The following is a 23,830-nucleotide window of genomic DNA, read 5'->3' as shown; positions in this document are numbered from 1 at the left end:
AGGACAGCATGTGCAAAGGCTCTAAGGCAAGGAGCGACTGAAAGAAGGCCAGGGGATTGCATCACAGAGAGTGATGGGGAGAGACAAGGTAAGGGCTAAATCTTGCAGAGTTAAGAGTTTTGAGTTTGATCCATGGAGCAGTGGGAAGTGGTTGAAGACATTTTAAGCAAGGGAATAACACAGTCAGATTTGCATTTATAAAATACCACACTGGCAAAAATAGGGGAAATGATTTAGAGGGGCAAAAGGGGAAGAGAGATGACCGATAAGAGACTACTGTCGTGATTTAGGTGAAAGATGATGGTGCCTTGGTCAAGGGGCTGTTGGTGAACATAGATGTGAACAGATTTGTCAGAAATATAGGAGGTTAAATTGACAAGGCATGTTTATGGACAGGACATGGAGTGCAAAGAGGAAGAAATTCAACAGGACTGCCATGCTCAAGTAAATTAATTATGCTGGTACATTGCTTTATGAAGCATTTTTACATACATTATCTCATATGATCTGAACGTCAATCTTGTAGACTAGATAAGGGATCATCATTCTAATTTTATTGATGAGAAAACAAGTCCAGGTAGTAAAATTTACTTTAATGAATGAATTAATAAATAAATCAATTAATATACTGCCTCATTCCAGAAAGAATTTAAGAAGACTAATAATGAAATATGATATTGCATGAGAGCATATTAAAATGATGAAAATGATGACAATAGAGATGAAACCCAAACGGCTAAGGAAGAGGATAAAACTGAATGTTATAATCTACCTGTACACATGCTATCCACACACTACAAATTTATCTCTAAGCTTTCCAGGAGTTTCTCATTATCTCACAGCTTATGGTAAAGCCTAGAATCAATTGAGGTCTTCCAACTCAAATCCCACATATTTGATTTCACATTAGCCTTAATCCAAACCACCACTGAGAAAGTATCTCTATTCAATCTTTTAAAATCTCTCAAGGGTTTCTGCTTCTAGGTACAGCAGACTAGCTTGTTACCATCCCCTCTGTTGAGAACAACTAGAAAAGCTGAATGAAATATTTAAAATATCTGAGGATCAAGAGCTTGGGGAGGAGAGGAGCATAGAGAGGTGAACCTTATGCTGACAGCCACTTTTCCGTCTGGGGCATTTTCTGATTCATAATCGGCAGATAAGAGCCTGAGAATGTGAGTAGATCTTCTGGCAGTCTCACAGGGTGGGAGTTCCAGGGCCACAAGGGTTGAGGGTCATTAATAAACACCACAGGCTTTAGATTGGGACCCCAGAAGGGCTTTGCCCTAGGAGTACAGGTAAATAGTAAATAGATCAACCCTTATAAAAGACTGAAACCCAGTTTTAAAACAGCCTTGATTACAGTGCTCTGCCCCTATCTTAACTGCCTGCCAGAAAGAAAATTCCCTGGAGGATATTAGCATTATCCAGAGCCTGGCATTACCTATTATTACAGAACCCTTCCTTACATTCCCCAGTTTCATTCATTTTCCCAGCTCAGACACTTCCTGAACACCCTTGCTATGCCAGGTTAGTGGCCTGCCTCCCCTCAGGAAGCTCCAGGCTCACATCCAGTCTGAAGCTCAGTCTCATCCTGCAGGGTCCAAGGAAAGCTGGGTGTGTCTCAGATCAGCACTCTGCAATCAAATTCTTTTTGTCTGTACTCCTGGAAAAGTGGCAGACCCAAAGCTGGCACCATGTGCTTTCTGGATACCAGGAAGTCGGGTCTCAGGGATAGTAGAGAGAAGACATTGGTTAGTTGCTTGCCTGGTGGTCCGTGGGCAGATGGTGAGGGATAAAAGACAGACAGTGGGCCTTGAAGGTCCAGAGACCAAAGGAAGAGCAAGGCTGGGAAACAAAGTCTAGCTCTTGCTTCTGCCTGCCCCTTCTACACAGCCAGCCTCAACTTCTAGTTATTCACAAGGTTGGGGCAAATGAGAGCTGCTGCTCCTTCCTTGAATTTCAGACTAGTTTATAGCACTAACAAAGATACCTTTGGGAGCACTATGCAGCATGGATGGCATGGTGGGGATTTGGAGTCAAACAGACCTTGCTGTGTGATCTTCAACAGGTCGGCTAATCTCTCCAAACCAGATAAAGTCCTTTCAATAAAAGCAACTGGAACCGGTTTTGGTCAACTTAGACAAAACAAAACAAAACAAGAGTATGAGGGAGCTCCTAGACTGACAGGATAAAGGAAAACCAGGCTCAGAACTAGGAGAAGGGTGTAGGGCCGGCCCGTGGCTCACTCGGGAGAGTGCAGTGCTGATAACACCAAGGCCATGGGTTCAGATCCTATATAGGGATGGCCGGCCCCTTACCGGCCATCTTTAAAAAAAAAAAAGAGAGAGAGAACTAGGAGAAGGGTGAAATCCAGGGCAGCTCAGAAGGGTGTAGGCAGCAGGAGGGTGTAGGCAGCAGGAGTGGAAGGCCAGTCCCTCTCTGGGTCTCTCCTGCTGGGATGAATGGGCTCCAAGTTTCTTCCTTCTCCACTCTGAAGGAGAAGAGTCTGGTTCATTCCACTCTGAAGTCAAAGTCCTGGGGGAAGAGTCCGATTGGTCCAGTATAAGGCACATGCCCACCTTTTGGCTGTGGAAAGGCAGAGCACCTTGGCTGATAGATCCACCAAGGCTATACGACAAGGAAAAGGGAATTCCTTCTAAAACCCCTTACAAGGCTCCTTTTTGCCCGAAGTGGAACTAGGTGTCTTAAGAAGAAAATTATACTAAGTTTCATTGGGATTGAGGGATTGGAGGGTTAGGAGGTTGATGGTTGGAGATGGGTTGGGGAGGACCTTATCTGCCCTGTTTATTGCTCTATTCCCTGGGCCTAGAACATTCAGCACTTAAGTACTCAATAAATGTTAAATGAATGGATGGAAGACAGCTTTTACTTTCAAGGAAGGCCTTAATCAAAGAAGTGACTCTGATGGGAAATGCAAGCTCCTATGGCAGGCGAGGGCAGAGAACTATTTGTCCTTTAGATGCTTCTTAAATCACACGAAGTCTGCTCAGCTTTGCAAAGTAGAATCAACTCTGAGCATTAATATTGCAGGCAGCGACTGTGATCCAAGACTTAGAGGAAACAAACGCCTGAAGATGATTATGATTTAAACTCCTTAGACTGCCACTTGAAGTTTTTCACCACCTGGCTCTTGCCTCGTTTTTTCCTGCTACTTGATCTCCCCCCCACGGAGAGTCCTGGGGAGCTGTGCAAATGGCTCAGGGAACCATCCATCGCTGGCATCTCCCCTGCTCACTGTGAAGCCTCTGTGTTGGTTGGCAATGGCACAGCTTGCATTTGAACTCACTCCTTCTCTTGAAGCTGAGAGTCCTGGGGAGCTGTGCAAATGGCTCAGGGAACCATCCATCGCTGGCATCTCCCCTGCCCACTGTGAAGCCTCTGTGTTGGTTGGCAATGGCACAGCTTGCATTTGAACTCACTCCTTCTCTTGAAGCTTAAAATCCACACATCCAGCTCATTGTCCCAGAATTTATAACCCAAAGTCTACATTTACGTTCCGGTAACCCTTGATATCCTTAAACTTGTTGCTCCTCAGATTAGCTTGGATCTGCCTTTGGCCACTCTTGAAGGGGACAGTCCTCAGAGTGATGCTGGCTCTATGTTGGGGTTTGAGGACTCCAATACTGCAGCAGAGAATGGAGAATGTCAATAAACTGTAGGCATTATGATAACCCCAAAGTCCTTTTCCCCTCAGCTTCCTGGTCTCTCCCTTCTCCAGTATTCTGAGCCTGACCTGGGAGCCGTGTCCAGAAAGAAGGATATTGCTAATCCCAGGATAAAATGGGAGGGAAGGCTGAGCACTCCCAGAACTTACAGGACTCTCTGCTGTTTCTTGAAGAGACCACTTCCTTCCACAGTCAGCATACAGTCTGCAACCTGCTCTGAGAGGGGGTTTGAAAATATCACCTGTATCGAGAGTGGCTGGTTCACAATGGCTGCTCCTAGAACCTAAACAGAATCCCAGAATAGGGGAAGGAGTGGAGAATTAGTACCTGCTGTGGTTTGAATGTTTGTCTCCTCCAAAACTCATGTTGAAACTTAATCCTCAATGTAAGAGTATTAAGGGGTGGGACCTTTGGGAGATGATTGGGTCATGAGAGCTTCATTCATGGATTAATGGATTACTGGGTTGTCAAGGGAGTGGGTTAGTTATCACAAGAATGGGTCTGTTATAGAAGCCAGATTGGCTCTCTCTCATGAGCCCCCTTGCCATGTGATGATGCCCTGCACTGCCTCCGGACTCTGCAGAGAGTCCCCACCAGCAAGAAGGCCTCACCAGATGTAGCCCCTCAATCTTGGACTTCCTAGCCTCTACTACTATAAGAAATAAATTTCTTTTCTTTATAAATCTCAGGTGTCCAGTTATAATAACAGAAAATGGACTGAGACAGTCCTCATTCCCCAATTCACCAAACCTTTATGGAGGGCACTGTTCTGTAGGGTGGCAAAATATGCCACCCCAAAATATGTCACTTTGGCATAAGGATTATTTTGAGCTGAAGACAATTGAGAAGAAGCAGGTATAAGAAAAGCTCTCTGGTCACCCTTGTTTGCCTAAAAGCAGGACATAAATTTACAAAGGTCATACTCAATCCCCCCAACCCCTCGCTACCAGGAAGTACAAAAGTTCATCACTGAGATGACTTTAGACAGCACCAGAGGAATCTACCCAACAAACTTTACTAACCAGCTTTTATCCACTAGGAGTTTCCCATATATTTGCCTTCCCACAATTTGTCACCCCTTGAGACTCAAGGTCCTTTTCCTTTGTCTTGTTACTTCTCTAAAACCATATTGCTCTTTTGCTAAGATGCTACATAACTCAAGTTCTAGCCAAATGTTTGAGTTAACCCACCAGGGACTTCATTGGCTCACTCAGCAGGGTCCAGGAGGCTGGCTGGCCTTGGAGAGAAAGCATGGAAGGAAGGGACCCCTTAAAGTCCTTCCACTCAGAAGACCACACAGAAAGTCAAAGCAGGAGGGGTCCTCTGAGACCATCTAGTCTAATCCCCCATTTTGACAGTTTAAGGAGAAGAGGCCCAGGAGCTTGTCCAAAGAAGTCCAAGAAATGGCAAATCAAATCTGAGCTGACTTTCAGGCAGGGCTCCTCCCCCGATCTGAGACCCTCCCATCTGGACTCAAGTTTCCTCATGTTGACCCTGGGGAAGGCCAAGAGCAGAAGGTGGCAGAAGAGATGGTCTCTCTGCAGCCCCTGCCCAAGGATCCACCATTAGGCCTCTGGTGGTACAAGAGGATGACGATCTCTCAGATAAAACTCTCCCTTCTGGGGGTGCCTGAAGAGGCAAAGGAAAGGAGGGGCTGCCCTCCCAAGCAGGCCCACACTGCCCTCTCTGAGGGCTCCACCTCCTGCCAGCTGGATCCAAGGGGCCCACAGGCCACTTGCAGGGCTCTTGCCTACATTAATCATGATGGCCGGATAAGCTAAGGTGATGATCTTGTTCGCCAGGATTTTCTCAGGACTGTTCTTCTCTTCACCCAGGGCACTGATGCGGATCAGCTTGTCTGTTGACAGGTACTGGCTGTACTGGGAATAGGGGATTTTGCAGGGGTGGGTCTTTGCTAGGGAGAGAACACAAGGATGAGGTGAGAGTAGCTCAGAAAATCAGCTGGGCCTGAGTTGGATCTGCAGGACTCTTCCATAGAGAAGAGGAAGCCAACATGGACCAAGTCCTGGTGAAGCAGATATTAGCTTTTCAGATGGAGAAAGTTAGGTTCAGAGAGGCAAAATGGCTTGCCCAAAGCCATTCTGCTCATAAGTGGGTGACCTGAGGCTCCAACCAAGGTCTAGATGACTCTGAAGCACAGGCTTTTCCCACTAAACTGGCTACTTTCCTTGGGTAATAAAGGAGGGAGAGATGAGGAGGAGGTGACAGGAAGGAAAGAGAAGGAATGGAGACGGAAGGGACAGGGAAGGAGAGAAGGGGAGAAAGAAGAATCTGTGCTGGAGGGGACAGTAGGAAGAACAGTGCCCCAGGGGTCTGCCCCCAGAACCCAGTTGGCTGGCTTGATCCCACTGGCATTGACATAACCAACTCTGTACAGCCTGCCCCATGCCTATGCCCAGAGCCCATACCTTCTTTAGGAGAGAGTGTGATGAACACGATGTCCTGCCAGAATGGGGACAGGGGGCTCCCATCATGCAGCAGGGACTGGGCACTCAGGTTCACTTTGAGGTCCTTGAACTTGGGTGACATATTGAGGGCCAGCAGGACAAAGCTTATATCCTGGCCCATGTTGGGCAGGTCGAGCAGCTTGAATTTCATGGAGACCTGGATAACATCACTGGGTTGAAGAGAAGGTGTATTCAGACTCCGAGGGCTGGCCTGGCTCAGTGGCATGGTCCTGGAAGGTTGAAAGTCTGCTCGATGGTGGCCTTGGGACCTTTCAGCCTTCAGCTTCTGCAGAGCCTTCAGAAACACCTGCCTCTCCTGGGGGGACCCTAGGGGGCAGAGCATGGCACCAGCTTTGAGCCAGGCTGACCCAGGCATGAGCCAGGCTGAACACCCCACCCTCAACACCTCCATCAACACTGCACACAGCAGCGGGTAGGGAGCTTAAAACCTTCCTTTCCAATAACAAACACTCCCCTGCATTCATCAAGTGCTTTCTAAGAGTCAGGCTCTGCTGAGCACCTTTCATCCTCATATCAACCACAAGAGAGATTATTATTATTATTATTATTCCATATGCAGATGAGAAAAAGGAGGCTCAGAGAGCTCATGTCTCTTGTCCAAGTCACACAACTGGCACGGAGAATGCCAAATCTGCCCGACTCCAAAACCTGTGCTCATAACCTCTCGATGTTATCCTGACACCCTCAAAGGAAAAACAAAGGCTCACAAATGCAGAGGAATAAACCCTTTAAAGAGAGCAGGGCATGGCGTGATTTCCTGCTCCAGAACCAAATTATTGGTCAGGTATAGACTAGTTCCTAGAAATTGAGAAACTGAGAAGCATAGTAAAATAAACGAATGAATGAACGAAGGAACAAACAAACAAACAAACAAATAATAAATAGGACAGTCAGGCAAGCAGAATTCCCAGAGTGGCCCAAGCCTCTCTGCTCAGTCTCAGGGCGACCCTGTGGATAGAATGTGCAGGAATACTCTCCCCTGCATCTCTACTAATCCCAGAAGCTGCCTCTACTGAGTACTCACCCCTTCCATGCATTTACCGCAATTACCTGAGGCAGAGGCCACTTTTATCCCCTTGCTCTGGGGGTTGTTCTAAGTCCAGTTCTGGGCCAGCAGAGGGTCTTTTTTTTTTTTTTATCTGATTGTTTTTATTTTATTTATTTTTAAAGTAATTTATTTTTTATTACTATACTTATCATTACATAACTCTAATCCCCCAAGTTCACGGGGGACCCTGTGGACCTCTGCGGTGAACACTGTCAATGCCCCTCCCACATCCCATTGACACTTGCCATGTCAGTGTCCTTGGGCCCAACTCTCAAACTGTAGCCCCTGAGATTCCATCTGAGAGTTTCTCTGCCACCAGAGCAGACTCAGCCCATGCATAGGGCTGGCCAGAAGTGCTAGGGAATTTACACCGCCAAGGAGCAGCCCTCAACCCATGACTGACAGAAGTTGGTGGAGAAATACCCCAGCACCCTTGCGACAAGTCCACAGTGTTGTTCTACACTTTACATGAATAAATAGTAGGGATGCTAGATTTAGCAAATAAAAATTTGCTAAATTTGAATTTCAGATGAACAACAAATAATTTGGGACACACTTATACTAAAGCGTTTTTCATCCTGGATTTTTCCTTGGTAACCCTACTCCCAGAGCTCCCAGCAGGTGCAAGCTCCAGCTGTCCATGGTGTCAACACTGTGATAATACACTCTACACTAGCTTCCTTCCCTTCCCGTTCTCATTTCCCCACTCTCTTACCAGTATTTTCTGGATTGCCTCACAGATAAACCACTGGTACTTGAATCCTTGCCTCAGGATCTGTTTCTGGGGCAGCAGAACCAAGATAACCCCACAGTCAATGGAGAGTAAGTGGCGATGGTACTGCTGGGCTGTGTTCATTACTTGTCTCTTACTGTGCATCCCCTTCCCAGGTGGGGGTTCAGGAGCTTCTCTGTGTCTGTCCCAAAGGCCCACATGGAAAAACCACAGCCACCCACTGGTCAGTGCTCCCAGCAATTGTTCAGGCCCCCTGCCCTCCACAACCCTGATGTGCTCCTGTTCAGATCCCGTGCCGGCCAGATCTCAGCCCTGCCCCCTTTCCCTGCTTCTGGCCCTTGTGCACTGGCTATTTTTGCTTGGCTCCTTTGTAGTTGAACCTGGTGGTTGGCCTTTCTCCATTTCCAGGAATTCATCTACTCTTGGCCAACTCAGCCTCCCTTTGGCCCAGCTGGCTTGGGCAAGGAGCCTCTGCGAGGGCTCTTACCTCAGAATTGTCCTCTGGCCCTGCTGGCTCCACGGGGGAAGGGGTGGGAGTGAACATTTGGCCTTACATCAGCCTGGGTGCTGGCTGGTGGTCTGGCCTGTCGTCTTAACACTCAGTAAAACACAATTCATTGAACAATAAGTTAAATAAAATAAATTAATGAGCAGGAGAGAGTTTACTAAATCCCCTGCCATCTTCAGTAGGAGGCTGATTTTGGGGGGAGGTAGGGGTGGAGTATTCATATTCTGTTGGCGAGATGCCTGCGAATGGCTCTACAGTCACCGCGAGCATCTTGTGGAGGGAGCTTCCTGGCCTGTGGGATGTGGAGTGGTGCTGGACATGAGGAAGTAATGCAGTGGGGACACCTCGACTGGGACCTTAAAACTGAATGGCAGAGGAGACAGTGGACCTGTGTCCTGCCCCACAGATGCTCTCTGGTTCCCTGGGGAAGGGAAAGTGCCCAAAGGACATGGACTCTGAGTGGGTCTGGCTTCGTTGTACCTTCTCCATACTTGTAGTTCTCTGTGATGTCATCCCTTTCGTCACTCTGAATGCTCTTAGTGCTAATACAACTGCCGACAGAATTTGTGTCCCGGTGAAGTTTCTGCTCCTTCCCTCCAGAGACGAGCCAGGACATGCAATCAGCGTTCACCATGGAAAACACGAAGGGTGTGTCGTACTTCAGATCCACTTCTCCTTCTTTGATGGCTCTGACAGAGGCAGGGCCACAGCAGTAGAGGCCTGAATGAGTACAGGAGAGCCTTGGTGGGCCGTGTGTTGCAGGGCCAGGCAGGGGCAGGGGCACATTCAGGGGGTGGGTCTTGCCTTCCTTCTGGAGAGCCTCACCATTGCTTGTCTCCTGAGGTGTGGCATCCAGCACCTGCCAGCCTCCATATCCAGGAGGGAGGTCCTTTCGGGCCATCCAGCACTCATTCCAGACGTGGAAGTTCCTGAGGGAGAAGCCAGAGGAGTCTGTCAACAGAAGCTAAGGGAGGGGTTGTACAGCTTGCTCTTTCTGGAGCAAGGCAGGGGATGGGGGAGCAGATGCAGAGTGAAATAGAAAGACAGGCTAGGGCTCCACAGGGCTGGGAATGTCTGTGGGGGAGGAGTGATGCCTCCTTCCCTGGGAGCCTCTGTTTGCCACCCAGAACAGAGCTTCCCTCTACTGACTCTGTGAACAGAGTCCACCGAAGTTAAAAGTCATTCACGCTCTCTCTCAAGTGTACCCCTGTGGCCCTTTCTCTCTGTGTGTTGCTGACTCACAGAGGCATCCATGGTCTCTGAGTCTCTCCTGTGTTCAGAGCCATAGGCTGAGTTTTAGATGAAGGAGGTGACAAAAAGGAAAACCTCAGCCTAGGGCAGACAGCTCTTATGATGTGAGGATTCTAAACCCAATATTGGCCTTTTTCAGCTGTCTCCCAGCTGAAGCCTGGTAAGGGCGTGTGTGTGGGAGGGGCTGGCAGGGGTGGGTGTGGTGGAGGACATGAAGAATTGCAGGTTCCTGGACTCAGCCCTGCCCTCCTTCCTGCTGTGGGGTTTAGCTCCCTTTTTCAGCTGTCTCCCAGCTGAAGCCTGGTAAGGGCGTGTGTGTGGGAGGGGCTGGCAGTGGTGGGTGTGGTGGAGGACATGAAGAATTGCAGGTTCCTGGACTCAGCCCTGCCCTCCTTCCTGCTGTGGGGTTTAGCTCTGATTTGTGGCTCTGGAAATAGACTGAGAAGTTGTTTCTCACCAGATAGTATCCTTCTTCTTATTCTCCAAAATCCTGCCTGTGTTGTCATAATACTCATCTATGATCAGGTTTCCATCTGTGTCATGGCCAGAGTCAAAGTTGGTGATCACACGGGTGGGGATCCCCAGGCACCTCATCACTGCAGAAAGGACAGAAGAAGCATCTGTGGACTGTGGATTTGGGAACGCTATGGATTCCTGGACTTAGGGCCCTGGACTTAGGGAAATCATTTATTTGGCATCTGCAAGACCAGGCAGAAGCTGTCTGGGTCACTGGGTTGGTGACATTTCCAACCTCCCTCCCCATTTTCTGAGCTCATGGGAGAGACTCCATGCAAAGGTTAGAATGCCGGCTGCTCAGACGAGCACTGACAGAGCCAACAGAAAGTCTAGCGAGTCATCAGTTCTCCTGCCCACGCCAGCAGTGTGGGACAGGTGTGCCATGTCTTTGGCAAGACTCAGAGGCCTGATTCAGCCTCACTTCTCTCCTGACCATAAATCTCCATCTTCAAACCAAATAGCTAGAATTCTATTCCTTCCTGTGGTTAAAATTATTGGCTGAGATCATCAGATTCTCAAAGAAAGTTCTGTGGCTTGGATTCCACTTTTTTCCTGGGTCTATCATCTTGGAAGCCCCTCAAGGAAAGCATCACAGATCAAGCTAGGAAGGAAAGAAACCATGTAACAAAAGTTAGAAAAGTGAGAGTCTGTCCTTGGTAGAGAACTTCTTGAAAGGAGGTAGAATGTTGTATTAGTCCGTTTTGTGTTGCTATAAGAGAATACCTGAGACTGGGTAATTTAGCTCATGATTTATTTGGCTCACGATTCTGGGACAGCTGCATCTGGCACAGGCCTCAGTCTGCTTCTACTCATGGCAGAAAGTGGCAGGCAGCCGGCAGGTACAAGAAGATTACATGGTGAAAGAAAGCAAGAGAGAGAGAGCAGGGACGTGCCAGCATCCTGTAAACAACCAGCTCTCAGGAGAACTAACAGAGCGAGACCTCACTCACTACCCCCACCCCCCAGGGAGAGCATTACTCCATTCATGAGGGATCTGCCCCCATGACTCAAACAGCTCCCAACACTGCCACACTGGGGATCAGATTTCCACATGAGTTTTGAGGGGACAACACATCCAAACTCTATCAGTTGTCTTTATTCCCGAGAGGCATCCATTTCCTTTACCAGCCAACTTCTTTTCTTTGTCCTCTGGATCTGCCCCCATGACTCAAACAGCTCCCAACACTGCCACACTGGGGATCAGATTTCCACATGAGTTTTGAGGGGACAACACATCCAAACTCTATCAGTTGTCTTTATTCCCGAGAGGCATCCATTTCCTTTACCAGCCAACTTCTTTTCTTTGTCCTCTGCGTATTTCCTCCATTCTGTACTCTTAGGTACAGCAATATTCCCCAGCCCACCCGACCATCAAATGCCCTGGGGATCCCTGTCCCCTCAGGTCTAGTAGCAATAGTCCATCCAGTTCAATAATGTGAATAATAATAATTGTGTATACCAGCCAGGCATAGTGCTAAATGTTTCAGATAACTTATCCTCAGAACAACTCTACATGGTAGCTGCTATTATGATCTCCATTTTGAAGATTAAGAATCAGAGACTAAGAGAAGTTTGCTACCTTGACCAAGGTCACACAACTAGCAAGCAGCGGAGCTATTGCTCACTGCTAAGCTTGCAGTCAACACTGAGTCCACCTTTCAGGAGTATGCACACAATTTAGCAGTCTAGTATTTGCATGTAATTATACATCCCAAGCATTTTCCCATGTTATCAAATAATTGCCAAAAGCAAGATTTCCAGTGGTGGTTATTTTTAACATTTAGTTGGTTTCCAATTTTTCCCCTGTTGTAAGTAATGCTATGATGACTATCTTTGCATCAATCTCTCCCTGCCCCCTGCCCCTTAGGATAGATTCCAAGAAGTAAAATGACTGAGTCAAAAATATAGATATTTCTAAGCGTTCTTCACACATACTACTGTCATATTTTTTTTAAGTTTATAATTCTTAGTTTAAACAATTAATTGCTTATAGATTTTTTCTAATACTGCACTTTGTCACAAAGCCTCTCTATGCCAGGGTGGGGACACACACCTGGATGCAGCAGGAAAGGGGAGGAGAGAAGTCCAAAGGGGAGCCTCGAGCTCTCCCTTGAGTGGCAGGTCTGAACAGGGCCAAAGAACTAGGGCAGGCAGTGGGCAGAGGTGAGAAGTGGGTGTAGGTGGAGGTGACACAGGACAGCGTGGTGCAGGGGTGAGGTGAAGGTTGAAAAGCTGCCACTGAAGGAACATGAGATGAGAGTGAGGCAAGAGATGAGCATCATGTGGGCACATTTATGCTAAAAGTACAGTCAGGAGGGTGGACAACACACACAGTAACAAGAGATGGTGCCAAGGAGGGGTGGGCAGGGAGAGAGAGCAGGGAGCAGCCTCCACCCGATCTTTACCCTGACTGACGAATTCACGAACGGCCACTTGAAGTGTCAGTGGTGGTGTCAACCCTGCTAAACATGGCTCGATGGGCACTTTCCCACCCTAACACAGATAATTAGTCCCATAGCACTTTGAAGTTCTCTATTAGACCAGAGTATGTGGCTTATAATGATTTGTTACACGTCTGCCTTCCTGAGGGCAGGGATCGTGTGTTATTCATCTTTATCGTTACACAGCCACTAACAATATAGGGCAAGGCCTATTTTGCAGATACTTGGTGCAACTTTGCTGGATGGATGGATGAATGATGTTTCATGAATCTTTTGCCTATTCTGGCGATGTCAGACTTCAGCACAGCACTGTCGTAATGGCTGAGTGCTATGCTCAGGGCTCCAAGCGCAACTGTCTATATAGCACAAGCTTTGAGTGGTGGTGGATTTGCACTGATCTGTTCTTACTCTTTCCTCATCATGGCTTGTGAGAGGACTCTGATGGGGGACAGGCTGTCACAGTGGAACAGAATGAAGTTACATAGGGGCAAGAGTGATTTCTTACATAGAGGGTGAAGACAAGGCTTTAGCTTCAATATCACATGAAGGGTGCTAAAGGTGCTCAGATCTCAGTAACCAAGGTTGTGCACATACATGTTTCCAGGAGCCTTGCTGCATCTGTCCTTCTTGTTCTGTTTTCCCACAAAGACCTCATCCTGTCTATGTCTTTACCTGCCACTTCTGTGTCCAGGACCCCTGAATTTGAATCTATCTGGAGACCTCGCTGTCACTAAACACATCCCCAACTTAACTTGTCTTTCAGTCTTCCCAGTCAAGGACATCATCATACCCATAGGTGCCAGGCATTATCTCACTTAATCTTCTCCGCCATCCTGTGATTATCCCAGTCTTAAAGATGAGACACGTGAAGCTTAAAAGGTGAGGCTACATGGCAGGAAGAAGAAAGCCAGGGCAAGATTTGAACCCATGTCTTCTGATTTCAAAGGCTCCCATGCTTTTAACCAAGACACACCACTGCAACCTCACTGACATCCCAGCCACACCTCAGCCTCACACCCCTTCCTCTGTCAAGTTTTCACCGACTACTGCACACCACACTAACCTCTCTTCTTGTGCTCGCACATAATCCCAATCAGCTATGCCACACATTTTAGCACTGGATTAAGCTCCTATAATTTAATATATCTGTCTTATCTTGTCAGCCAGATTACAAATCCCCCTAAAGTTGGGCTCATATCAGATACTTTTCTTGCATTTCTTTATTCTTAGCACAGTTCTGGGCACAGAGTAGATGCTCATTAAATTCCCTCTGAAGTAAGTTATCTTTAACTTGTGAACAAGGTTTCTGCAGACTATCAGTCCTGATGACTCACAGTTTGACACGAGATTCAGGCCACCCTTTCATTGATAGTTTTGTGAGATCTGAATCCCTCATATAAGAGAAACCCATATGGGGCATGTATGTGTGTGAACATGCACACACATGCATGCACACTCATGCGGTGGTAATTGGGCAAAAGTGGACAAGATCTGAGTTGGCAAAGGACCTCAGAGTTCCTGAGGTATATTACACTACACTCTCAGCATTAATTGTTATGATTCTTCATTCAGCTGTTCAGCACTCCTTCAGTGGTAAGCGTTGAGTCTTTGCTATGGACCAGGCAGTGGATTAGATGTAGAGGATACAAATATGAAAACATTCCTGCCTTGAGGGGCACTACTTCACTCTGACATGTGGTGAACACTGTCCTGATGGTTTATTAAAACATTGAGTATATTTCAGGACTGGCTGTAAATGCTCTTAACCAGTTATTTTCTCCCCAATGTGGAAATGTGGCTCAAATTTTATGAGAAAGATCAGTGGAAAGTGAGAGTTCAATTTACATAAATTCACTCAGTCACATTTGCTGCCACACTGCCATGGCTTATACTAAGGAACACAGTCAAAGTGCCAGCTTGTAGGGTCAAAGTAATTGCATTTAACTGTGATAACTTTTATCATTTTTTAATTCCTCCCTAGATATATTGTTTCAAAATGATAAAAATATCACTTCCTGCCTTTCCTCCCATCCCTTTAATTGTCCTTTATAACCAAGATGGTTATATTGCATGGCCTTTCAGATATGCCATCACAATGTCATATTTAAACTTTTCTCTCTCATCTGCCACAGCAATGAAATAAAATCTTATTTGTTTCTTTAACAGTACCTTAAAAATGCAAAGGTGTGTTATCTGTTTTCCATGATAATCTCCAGTCTTCTAGCCTGCACTAGGGCAAGGCCCTGCCATAATTATTTTTTTGATAAGGAAATATACAATTCATAACTAAACCATGGTCATCAAGTTCTGCCTCTTACTCAAAAATACAGGTGTGCACTGTTTATGGAGAAATAGGAAATGTCATCAAGGATACCAACCTTTAAGGGGCTAAGCACAAAGTGAAGGACCCACATAACACAGATTATGTATGAGACAAAAAAGGCAGCCCAGAGGATGGGACTGGGGAGTTTCCAAAGAACTGTGAGACTTGCTTTGTGGCTCTGTCGGGTATTTGTAAGGGCCATCTGAGGGGTCTTAAATGATAGAAGAGGCCCCTTCACAGTGAGCACTCCCATGGTCTACTCCCTCTGTCCTCAAAGAAGTCAGTCACCTGGACTGATAGAAAAAAGACAAAAACCACAGCTGCTTATGTGGGGATGGACAATCAAAGTCTGCTTTAAAAGGAATAGCCTCTAGCCAAAAATGTTTAATTTGAATATTGCTAGCCTTTATATCTGACTTTCAATTACAAAATACAAGGAACAGAGGAACAAGAAGACCAACAATACAAGAAACCTTCAAACAAATCCAAAAGGTAGAATTCTGCAGGACAACTGTCCCAGTGTCTTCAACAAAGTCATATATTGAATAAAGGGTCTCTTCTAGATTAAAAGAGACACAAAGGACATTGCAACCAGGTATAATGCTTGGTTCCAGATTAGATTCTGGTTTGAACAAACTGTATAGGAAAAAACTGTAGCCTCACTCCTGCCACGCCGTGCCAGCAAAGGCCAAACCACCTCGGCCAGGTTTCAAGGTCAATAACAGCAGGGATAAGTCAAGTTGATAATATGTACCCTTGTTATGATGTGATAAGAACGACACTGTACCTTTGTGATCTTCCTCCCCAAAACACAACTCTAGTCCAACCTTGAGAAAAATATCAGGCAAATCCTAACTAAGGGTCTCCCTAGAGGCATCTTCCAGGCCTCAACACAGGGAGGAGGAGCCCAGGCAGGGCTCAGCAGTCTTATTGAGTTGAGGAGATGAGATCACAGTTCAAGGAAGCTAAGGCAGCTAGAATTTGCAGGGTAGAGTAGTACAGAAGGGAGAGAGCTGAACAGAGAGAGTGGTCCAGAGATCTGCACAGGGGTCCCTTTGAGTCTTTGGTTGAGTGATAATCTGTGCATGCATGAGGATGAAATTCACATCCCCGTGGGGATGAGGCCAGACAAAGCAATAGAATGGAGAGACCTCATAACACACAGAGCATTTGGTAGAGTCCTCAGAAAAGTCATGACATTGTAGTGAGGCTAACTTAGGCTTAAACACTGCTCTGGACCCACCATAAGAAAGCTTAAAAGCAAGCCTCCAAAGGCTCAAACAGATCTGCAAGGAATTTATTGGTGTGCCACAATAAAGTCCTTCAAAGGAATAAAACAAAGTCCAGTCCTCGACAACATAACACAATGACCAGTGTCCAATCAAAAATTACCAAGCATCTAAAGAAATGGGAAAATATGACCTATAACCAGAAGAAAAATCAGTGATAGAACCAGATCCAGAAATGAGAGAGATGATGGAATTTGTAGACAAAAACCTGAAAGGGCTATTTTCTTTTCTTCCTTTTTTTTTGGCAGCGGGCTGGTACAGGGATCTGAACCCTTGACCTTGGTGTTACCAGCACCACACTCTAACCAAGTGAGCTAACCATGAAAGGGCTATTTTAAATATTATAAATATGCTCAAGAGGATGTAGAGAAAAACATGAACATAAAGAGAAGAGAAACGGAAGGTATAAAAAAAGACTTAATGGAACCTCTAAAGATGAAAATACGTGAAACCAAAAACATACTGGACAAAATATTGCACAAAGATAACAACATACTTTTTTGTAAGAACACACTCAAATACAATGCTACATATTAAACACATTAAAATATTTCCCTATCATGAGGGAAGGTGAATGGAAGTGTGTTATGGAATAAAGGGGGAAAATTAATTAATTAATTGATTATTTTAAAAGAGGGTCCTAAAGCAGATGAATTATGATAAATGCCATGAAATGAGGAATATAATTAATTTAACCGTAACCATTCCAAGGAAAAAAAGAAGGAAATAAAGGGGGAAAAGGCAGTAGAGAGGATGGGAACTGAAGTTTAAGGGATAGCTAGAAACACCTTTTGAATAAGACTCAGCTAAAACTCTGCAGTCCAAGAGTCAACAATTAAAACAATATCATACTAATTATAATAGTTAACACTTATGTAAAACTAACTACATACCAGACATCTTTCTAAATACCCTCCATATATTAGCCAACAATTCTATGAGGAATGTTTTCCACACAATCTTGATATCTCATAAATCGATGGAAGATAACGGCAGTTTGTGTTTAAGCCAGGGCATTGCGCAAAAGAGAATTTGGACTGGAATCTAAAGAAAGATTGGGGCAAAATAATGCACCAGGGCCTACCCTGAGAGTCCTTCTTTGAGGGTCTTATTGAGACTAAGACCTCAGTAAAAACAATGAGAACAAGAGTTATTTTCCTGAATTGAAGATGAGGTATTTTATAGAGGCCACTACACAAGTGAGTTAAAAGAAATCTTAGATAACATCTATCCCAGGCGGTTTCAAAAATTTTTAAAGCAGAGGACCCTACACGCAAGCCAAATCCAATATATAAGAAACATACAAGTGAGATTGCTTTGATTGAAGAGGGGGGCCCAGTTCCAACCACACAGCCTCCCATCTGCCACCAGTTCCCACCCCCCTTTCTCACCATGGCTCCCAGGGCGCCTAGGGTCCTATATCACAGAGTTGGGGATGATGTCCCATAGACCCGCTCACTGTCACACATAGGTGTCTTACAACCCTCAGCTCAAGTCATTGCTGTCCCCATGCAATTATGGGCAAGAACAGACCAGACATATTCCCAGCATGTCTGATTTGTTCTTAAACTACTTTCTTGAGATGAAATTCACTTATCATAAAATTCACTCTTACAAAATGTACAATTCAGTAGTTTGTAGTATATTCACAAGTTGTGCAACAATTTCCACTATCTAATTCAAGAACATTTTCATCACTTCAAAAAGAAACTCCATGCCCATTGGTAGTCACTCCCCATTGTCCCCTCCCCCCAGCTTTAAGTAACCATTAATCTATTTTCTGTCTCTATGAATTTGCCTATTCTGGAAATTTTATATGTATGGAATCATACAACGTTTGCCATGCCCATTGGTAGTCACTCCCCATTGTCCCCTCCCCCCAGCTTTAAGTAACCATTAATCAATTTTCTGTCTCTGTGAATTTGCCTATTCTGGAAATTTTATATGTATGGAATCATACAACGTTTAGCTTTGTGGATTTTGGGAGGAGTTTTCAGGCAACATAACATCGCAGTCCCTCTGTTCTCTTGCTATAGTGCAAGGCATCCAGGCTATATCCCAGATCTCAGCCAAGGGCTGAGGGTCCCAACCTTGTCAAGAAGTGGAAAGCCTCAACAGGAAGCACCTGCTGACCTAGAGCTCTGGGGTGGCTGAACCTCAGTGCAGGAAGGGTTGGCTGAGATTTCTCTGAAATTCCCAAGTAACAGCCAACTAAATAGATGCAAGGAAACAGCCTGTCCAAAAAATTGTAACCAAATCTTTGATGCACACAATGCCTCCTTTTGTGATTTTTCTATAACAAGTTGAAGTTAATATGTTGATTTTTAAAAAGGTAACACTGGGAGGTAGGGCTGCAGCGGGGACGATGCACTGCTGAGTCAGACAAGAGCCTCTTGGCCACTTTAAGCCTCAGTTTTTCTCATTTGTAAAATGGCTGTAATGGTATTTACTTTGCAGGTGGTTGTGAGGATTCAAAATAGTCAAAACACCCAGTGTGTGCCTGAAGCACAGTGTGTGCTGCTGGGTAAGTGGCAGCTGCTAGCAATGTGCACAGGGCAGTTTAGGCTGATGGTTAGAACAGGCCCTGCAGAGCCAGCCAGACTTGGGGTTGAGACTGGCTCTGCCACTCAATTTCCTCATCTGTGAAATGGAGATGGTGACAGAACCTACCTTGTAAGGTTATTTGCAGGATCAAATGAGACAACCTTTGCTAATACTTACTGAACACTCCCTACAGCCAGTTCTCAGCCCTCTCCAGGTATGAACTCACTCAATCCTTTCAATAACCCTATGAAGTAGCTACCATTACCTTTCTCACCACGTCTGAGGAAACCGAGGCTCAAGTTAAGTGACTTGCCCAAGGTTACTCAGCCAATTAAGGGTAGCACTGGTATTTAACCCCAAGCAGTCTGCCTCCAGAGTCGACAGCTTCACCATTACTCTAAGCTTTCAAGGTTTTAGCACAGCACCTGGCACAGAGAAAGTCCCCAATAAATATTAGCTATTGTGGCTATGAAATAATAATGACAATTTTTAAAAACATGCTTTGGCATCTGCATTGTGTTAAGGAGATTGACTAAATTCTTAACTTTAAATTGGTGGAGGACAGAGGCTGGGTCTTATCCATATTTGTATCCAAGAGTAGTGCCTGGCATGGGATAAGGACTCAATAAGTGTCGTTGGATGAATGAGCGAGTTTTTCAAGCTGATATATTTATTAATGTATAACAAGGTGGCCCTTTTGGGGAAGGCTGGTGCTGGTTGAACTACAGCTAGACCAGGCCCCATTTGATCCACTTTGCCCAGCTCTGTTTTCCAGGTCACTAAAAAGTCATGATTCTTATAAACATTTTAATTGTCTGCTGTCATTACATAATCTTCATTCACTGGCGCCACCTCTCTCATCATCCAGTTCTAGACAACCACACCCAAACCTGGCTCACTCCCTCTACACACCTACCTGGCCCATTTAGACTCTAGGCTTTTCCACACACTGGAAGGTTCCCTCTTTATCTTGTACAAAATCCATTCACTGCCTGTCAGTCTTGCGCCTGCTTAATGAATGACTCAGACCTCCCACTTCACCCATATCTCCACAACATTGGGTATCAAAGCTGTTGAATTCCTCATTTTTTATCCCTGACAATCAAAGCATCCAACTCAAGATCAGGCTCTGCAGTTGCAGAGGTGGAGTAACCTTAGGACTTTGTCATCATCAGCTTGTATGAAGTCACTCCCTGTCAGGGTTGACAGAAACCTCCTTGTGCCCTTGGACAGAGGCCTGGCACTGTCTGTTCAGCAGCCTGGGGCTCTCTGGGCTTCCCCAAGGGCTGTCACATTTCTCAAAAGCCCAGAGAGGGGCCCAGCACACAAGGGTACACAGACTGCCCCAAGCTTTGCCAGGGCTACACAGAAGGCCTGAGCCCTCAATAAACACCAAGCTGTGAACATATCTATTCTCCCTGGATTCAGCTAAAGAGCTGTGTGAGTGAAAGCTTTACTCAGCCTCTTTCCCCAGCTAACACAACTAATAATTTCCTGATTGTGACCCAAGTCAGGTACACAGATATGCAGGCCAGGAGGCTGAGCACCGGCCCAGGCATGGGGCAGGGCAAGGGTGAGGACTAGGAGCAAGAGCTCGGCCCTGTGTGAGGCGGGAAGCCTCCTCCTGCCACCTCCAGCATGTGACTCATTTCCAGGTGTCACCTCCCTCAAGATTTGCTCCCCATCTCCTCCTTCTGTCTGCTCCTCTTACCATACACAAAGCAACTTCCATTTGCCTTCTTTTCCCCATATGTATTTTTTAGCTTCTTTTCTCCTAATGTAGCATTCACTCCTTATCTGAAAAGCTTGACTTCCCATTTTCCCCCTTCCCCTAACTCCCTGGTTGAGTCAGGCCTCCAGGCCATTTGGCCTTGTGGCAACTCCAAGTTCAAGGTCATTCTTCTTGGACTGCCATCTTGCTCTGGCCCGTACCACAGCTTGGATGCACGTTTCCCTCCCATATCATATCTTCACTGAGCCCATTCTCTGTGGCAGAAAGGGCACTAATCAGTTTGTAAGTTTTCTAATTACTTGGCCTCTCATTTCATTTCTATCTTGGACCCGGACAGTTCCCAGCCAGGTACTCAGGAATATGCTGTTAGGGTACCTGAGCCCAGAAAAGGGAAGTGCGCCGGGTTCTGGGAAGTGGGTGACTTCCACGTCAGAACCATGGTCTGAAATAAGCTCTGATATGTGAAGAGACATTATAGCAGGAAAGGGCTTTCTTCCACATGTCCCTTGGTTGGGATCATGCAAAACTGGGACAAGAATAGCTCGGAGGGCACGTACATGACCTGCTACACTTTTGGTCCCCCCATCTCCTACCTGTGCACATGATGGCGGCAAAGACCCAGCACTGCCCATAGTGCACCGGCTGGCAGCCATTGGCATGCCACTGCTTCAGGATGGCCACACTGCCAGTCCACTCTGCAGGGTTGACACCATCTGCATAATTCTCGCTCCAGTTTCCATTGAGCACTCCATTGTCATCATTGCTGTTGATCTGAAGAGAAGCCATATATAGAAGCATTAGAAACATCCTTTTCCTCAACAAGGAGTGATATGTGGACTGCCTTGGAAAGCCCATGGGCCTGAGACAGAGGAGACCTTTGTTCTCATTTTACTGGAGACTTCCACACTTGCTGGGGAAGAGGTGGTGGCGGGAGGCCAGCTGTTCTGACTTGTGTTCCACTGTTAATTAGTTTATTATTCCGTTTCTATCCACCCCCTTACCCTGTGTCCCCCATTCCCTGTGAAGCTAGAGCTTGGCTCTCAGACCTTTTAAAAATACTTTAGAACAAAGGAAGCTCAGAAACAACAAGACCATTTCCCAAACTGGAGATAGACTCAGCCTTTCCCAAAACATGCAGTTTGGAATTGATAGAGGTGACGGCCCGCCCCCAGATATTTCAAAGCTCAGTTGAGAAAACTTGCTACTCACATTCGGCCATCAGTCCCATCCATAATGGCTTTGCCAGAGGTCCCCTGCCTCTCTAGCCCATTGCAGGGGGTGACTGTGGGTGGGCAGGGCCCCTCTGCTCAGCTTCCTCACCCCCTGAGCATACCAGGGACCTCACCATGGCGCACACCACTCTGCTGATGTAGACGGGGCTTCCCCGCAGGGCACAGTCTGTGGCTGGGTCGACCTGGAAGTTCAGGCTCTTGTCTAGCAGCTCCAGGCAGATATCTATGATATTCTCTTCAAACTGCAGGAGGGAGGTGCAGAGAGGGGAGATGCCCATGCTTGGCATGTGGGGGTCTGTAAAGAAACATGTGACCCATCCCACCCAGCTCTCCCATGGAGTGTGTTTGTGGAATACAAACCCATCTGGAAGGCAACCATCAAACAGAAGGACCATGAACTGTCTCCTAGGCAGGTGTGGTGTTTCAAAGCTCTGGAGTCACAACTCAGCTGGTATATATGCCCTGCAAGTCAAATCCCTCTCCCTTCATTTTGAAGTAACCATTGATACTGCTGGGTTTTTTCTCCAATGAGTCTGACTGGCTGAAAAGTCTTTTTCTCCCTGTTCTTCCCTCAATCTCCATGCTGCTGGAGCCCCTAGGATAGTCTTGCTAGAACCACACCACCTCTTCTTCCATACTCACATGCTGATCCAGCTTATCATCAGCAGGTACTGCTGAGGCCATGGCACCAACCTGCCTTGAACCCACATTCAGAGGGGCCCTGGACTGACTAATCACAAACGTGAGTTATGAAACTTCCCACCCAAGGTAGGCTGTCTCCGCCTTGACCTTCAGGTTTGGTATGGATGCCACTTCCTCCAAGAATTCCCAAGCCTGAGACTGGTTTACCTCTGTGTCCCTGAATACGTCCTTGTACTCATCAGACTCAGTTTTACAATGTAATGAAGGTCCGTCTTTTCCTGCTCTGATTCAATCCACCTCTTTTCACAACTCCAGAGCCCAGACCTGGTGCACTGCCCATCACATGGTAGGGACACGTACATCTGTTTTGACTGAGTGTAAATGAAGGCATTCATTCCCATGTGACACTGGGCAACAAGCAGAATTAGGAGACTTCTCTGACCCATCTTTCCCAAGGGACAGTCTGACCAGTTCACTTTTCTCCTTTAAAATATTCAAAGGCCCCTGCAGCCTAGAGAATCAAAGCTCCAACCTCCTTTAGAAGGCACAGAAGTCCCTCCCTGATGTGGCCCCCTCCTAACTCCTCAGCCTTGTGTCTCAGTACAGCCCCTTGTCACTGCCGCCTCACCATTTTTGCTCCAGCAACACCAGATTTCTGTAACCCCTGAAGCAGGCTAAACTGTTTCCCACCTTTGTGTCTGCTCATGCCTTCCCTCTACCTGGGATATTTTCCCACCTTCCTTCACTTGGCTAACTCAGCTCACAACACCAGATTTCTGTAACCCCTGAAGCAGGCTAAACTGTTTCCCACCTTTGTGTCTGCTCGTGCCTTCCCTCTACCTGGGATATTTTCCCACCTTCCTTCACTTGGCTAACTCAGCTCAAGCATCTCCTCTCCCAGGAAGCTTCCCCAATACCCCCATGTCCAACCAAGAGCTCTTCCTCCTGGCTCCCAGAACACTCTGTACCGTCTCTGAAACTATACATCCCACTGCATGATAAGTGATTTGTTTGTGTGTCTGAGTCCCCACTACACTTTGGGATCAGGGACAGTTTTACTCATTTTTATATCTCTAGCACCTAGCACCCTGCCTGGCACTGAGAAGGCATTCAGTGTACAATTACTAAAGAAGAGAGACAGAAAGGGGGGGACCCAGAGTTCAGAAAGCAGCAACTCTCACTTCTGTCTCTCACGGATGACAGCAAACTCCTCTCCAGGGGCTCTCCAGGAACCCCAGTCTGCCCATGCTTAATGAGTTGGGGATGTGAGTTGGGGCCAATTGAGGCTGCTACATCTCATCTTGGCTGTAGCCACCCCCAGGCCCAGGTTGGGCCCACATGCCATGTGTTTTGGAGTTCTAACTGGGCAAGTCCAGGGAAGGAGCTCATATCA

General features: G+C 46.4%; 1 protein-coding gene across 2 annotated transcripts in view; it reads right to left on the bottom strand.

Moving 5' to 3' along the window:
- Positions 1–3,386: 3,386 nt before the first annotated feature.
- Positions 3,387–23,830, bottom strand: part of TGM5 (transglutaminase 5) — a 31,593-nt gene continuing 11,149 nt past the window's right edge. For both annotated transcript variants that reach the window (XM_008574018.1, XM_008574019.1), the window contains 9 exons: positions 21,909–22,037; positions 21,157–21,334; positions 10,176–10,314; positions 9,293–9,396; positions 8,948–9,187; positions 6,119–6,484; positions 5,444–5,604; positions 3,839–3,972; positions 3,387–3,647 (listed from right to left, as the gene is read on the bottom strand). In XM_008574018.1, coding sequence (XP_008572240.1) covers positions 3,494–3,647; positions 3,839–3,972; positions 5,444–5,604; positions 6,119–6,484; positions 8,948–9,187; positions 9,293–9,396; positions 10,176–10,314; positions 21,157–21,334; positions 21,909–22,037 — 1,605 coding nt within the window. In that variant the 3' untranslated portion in view covers positions 3,387–3,493. The remainder of the gene's footprint in view (positions 3,648–3,838; positions 3,973–5,443; positions 5,605–6,118; positions 6,485–8,947; positions 9,188–9,292; positions 9,397–10,175; positions 10,315–21,156; positions 21,335–21,908; positions 22,038–23,830) is intronic.

This window comes from Galeopterus variegatus, unplaced genomic scaffold (assembly GCF_000696425.1).
Source record: "Galeopterus variegatus unplaced genomic scaffold, G_variegatus-3.0.2 Scaffold984, whole genome shotgun sequence".
Lineage (NCBI taxonomy): Eukaryota > Metazoa > Chordata > Mammalia > Dermoptera > Cynocephalidae > Galeopterus > Galeopterus variegatus.
Note: the sequence above shows the minus strand (reverse complement) of the source record. Positions and strands in the feature narration are given on the sequence as shown.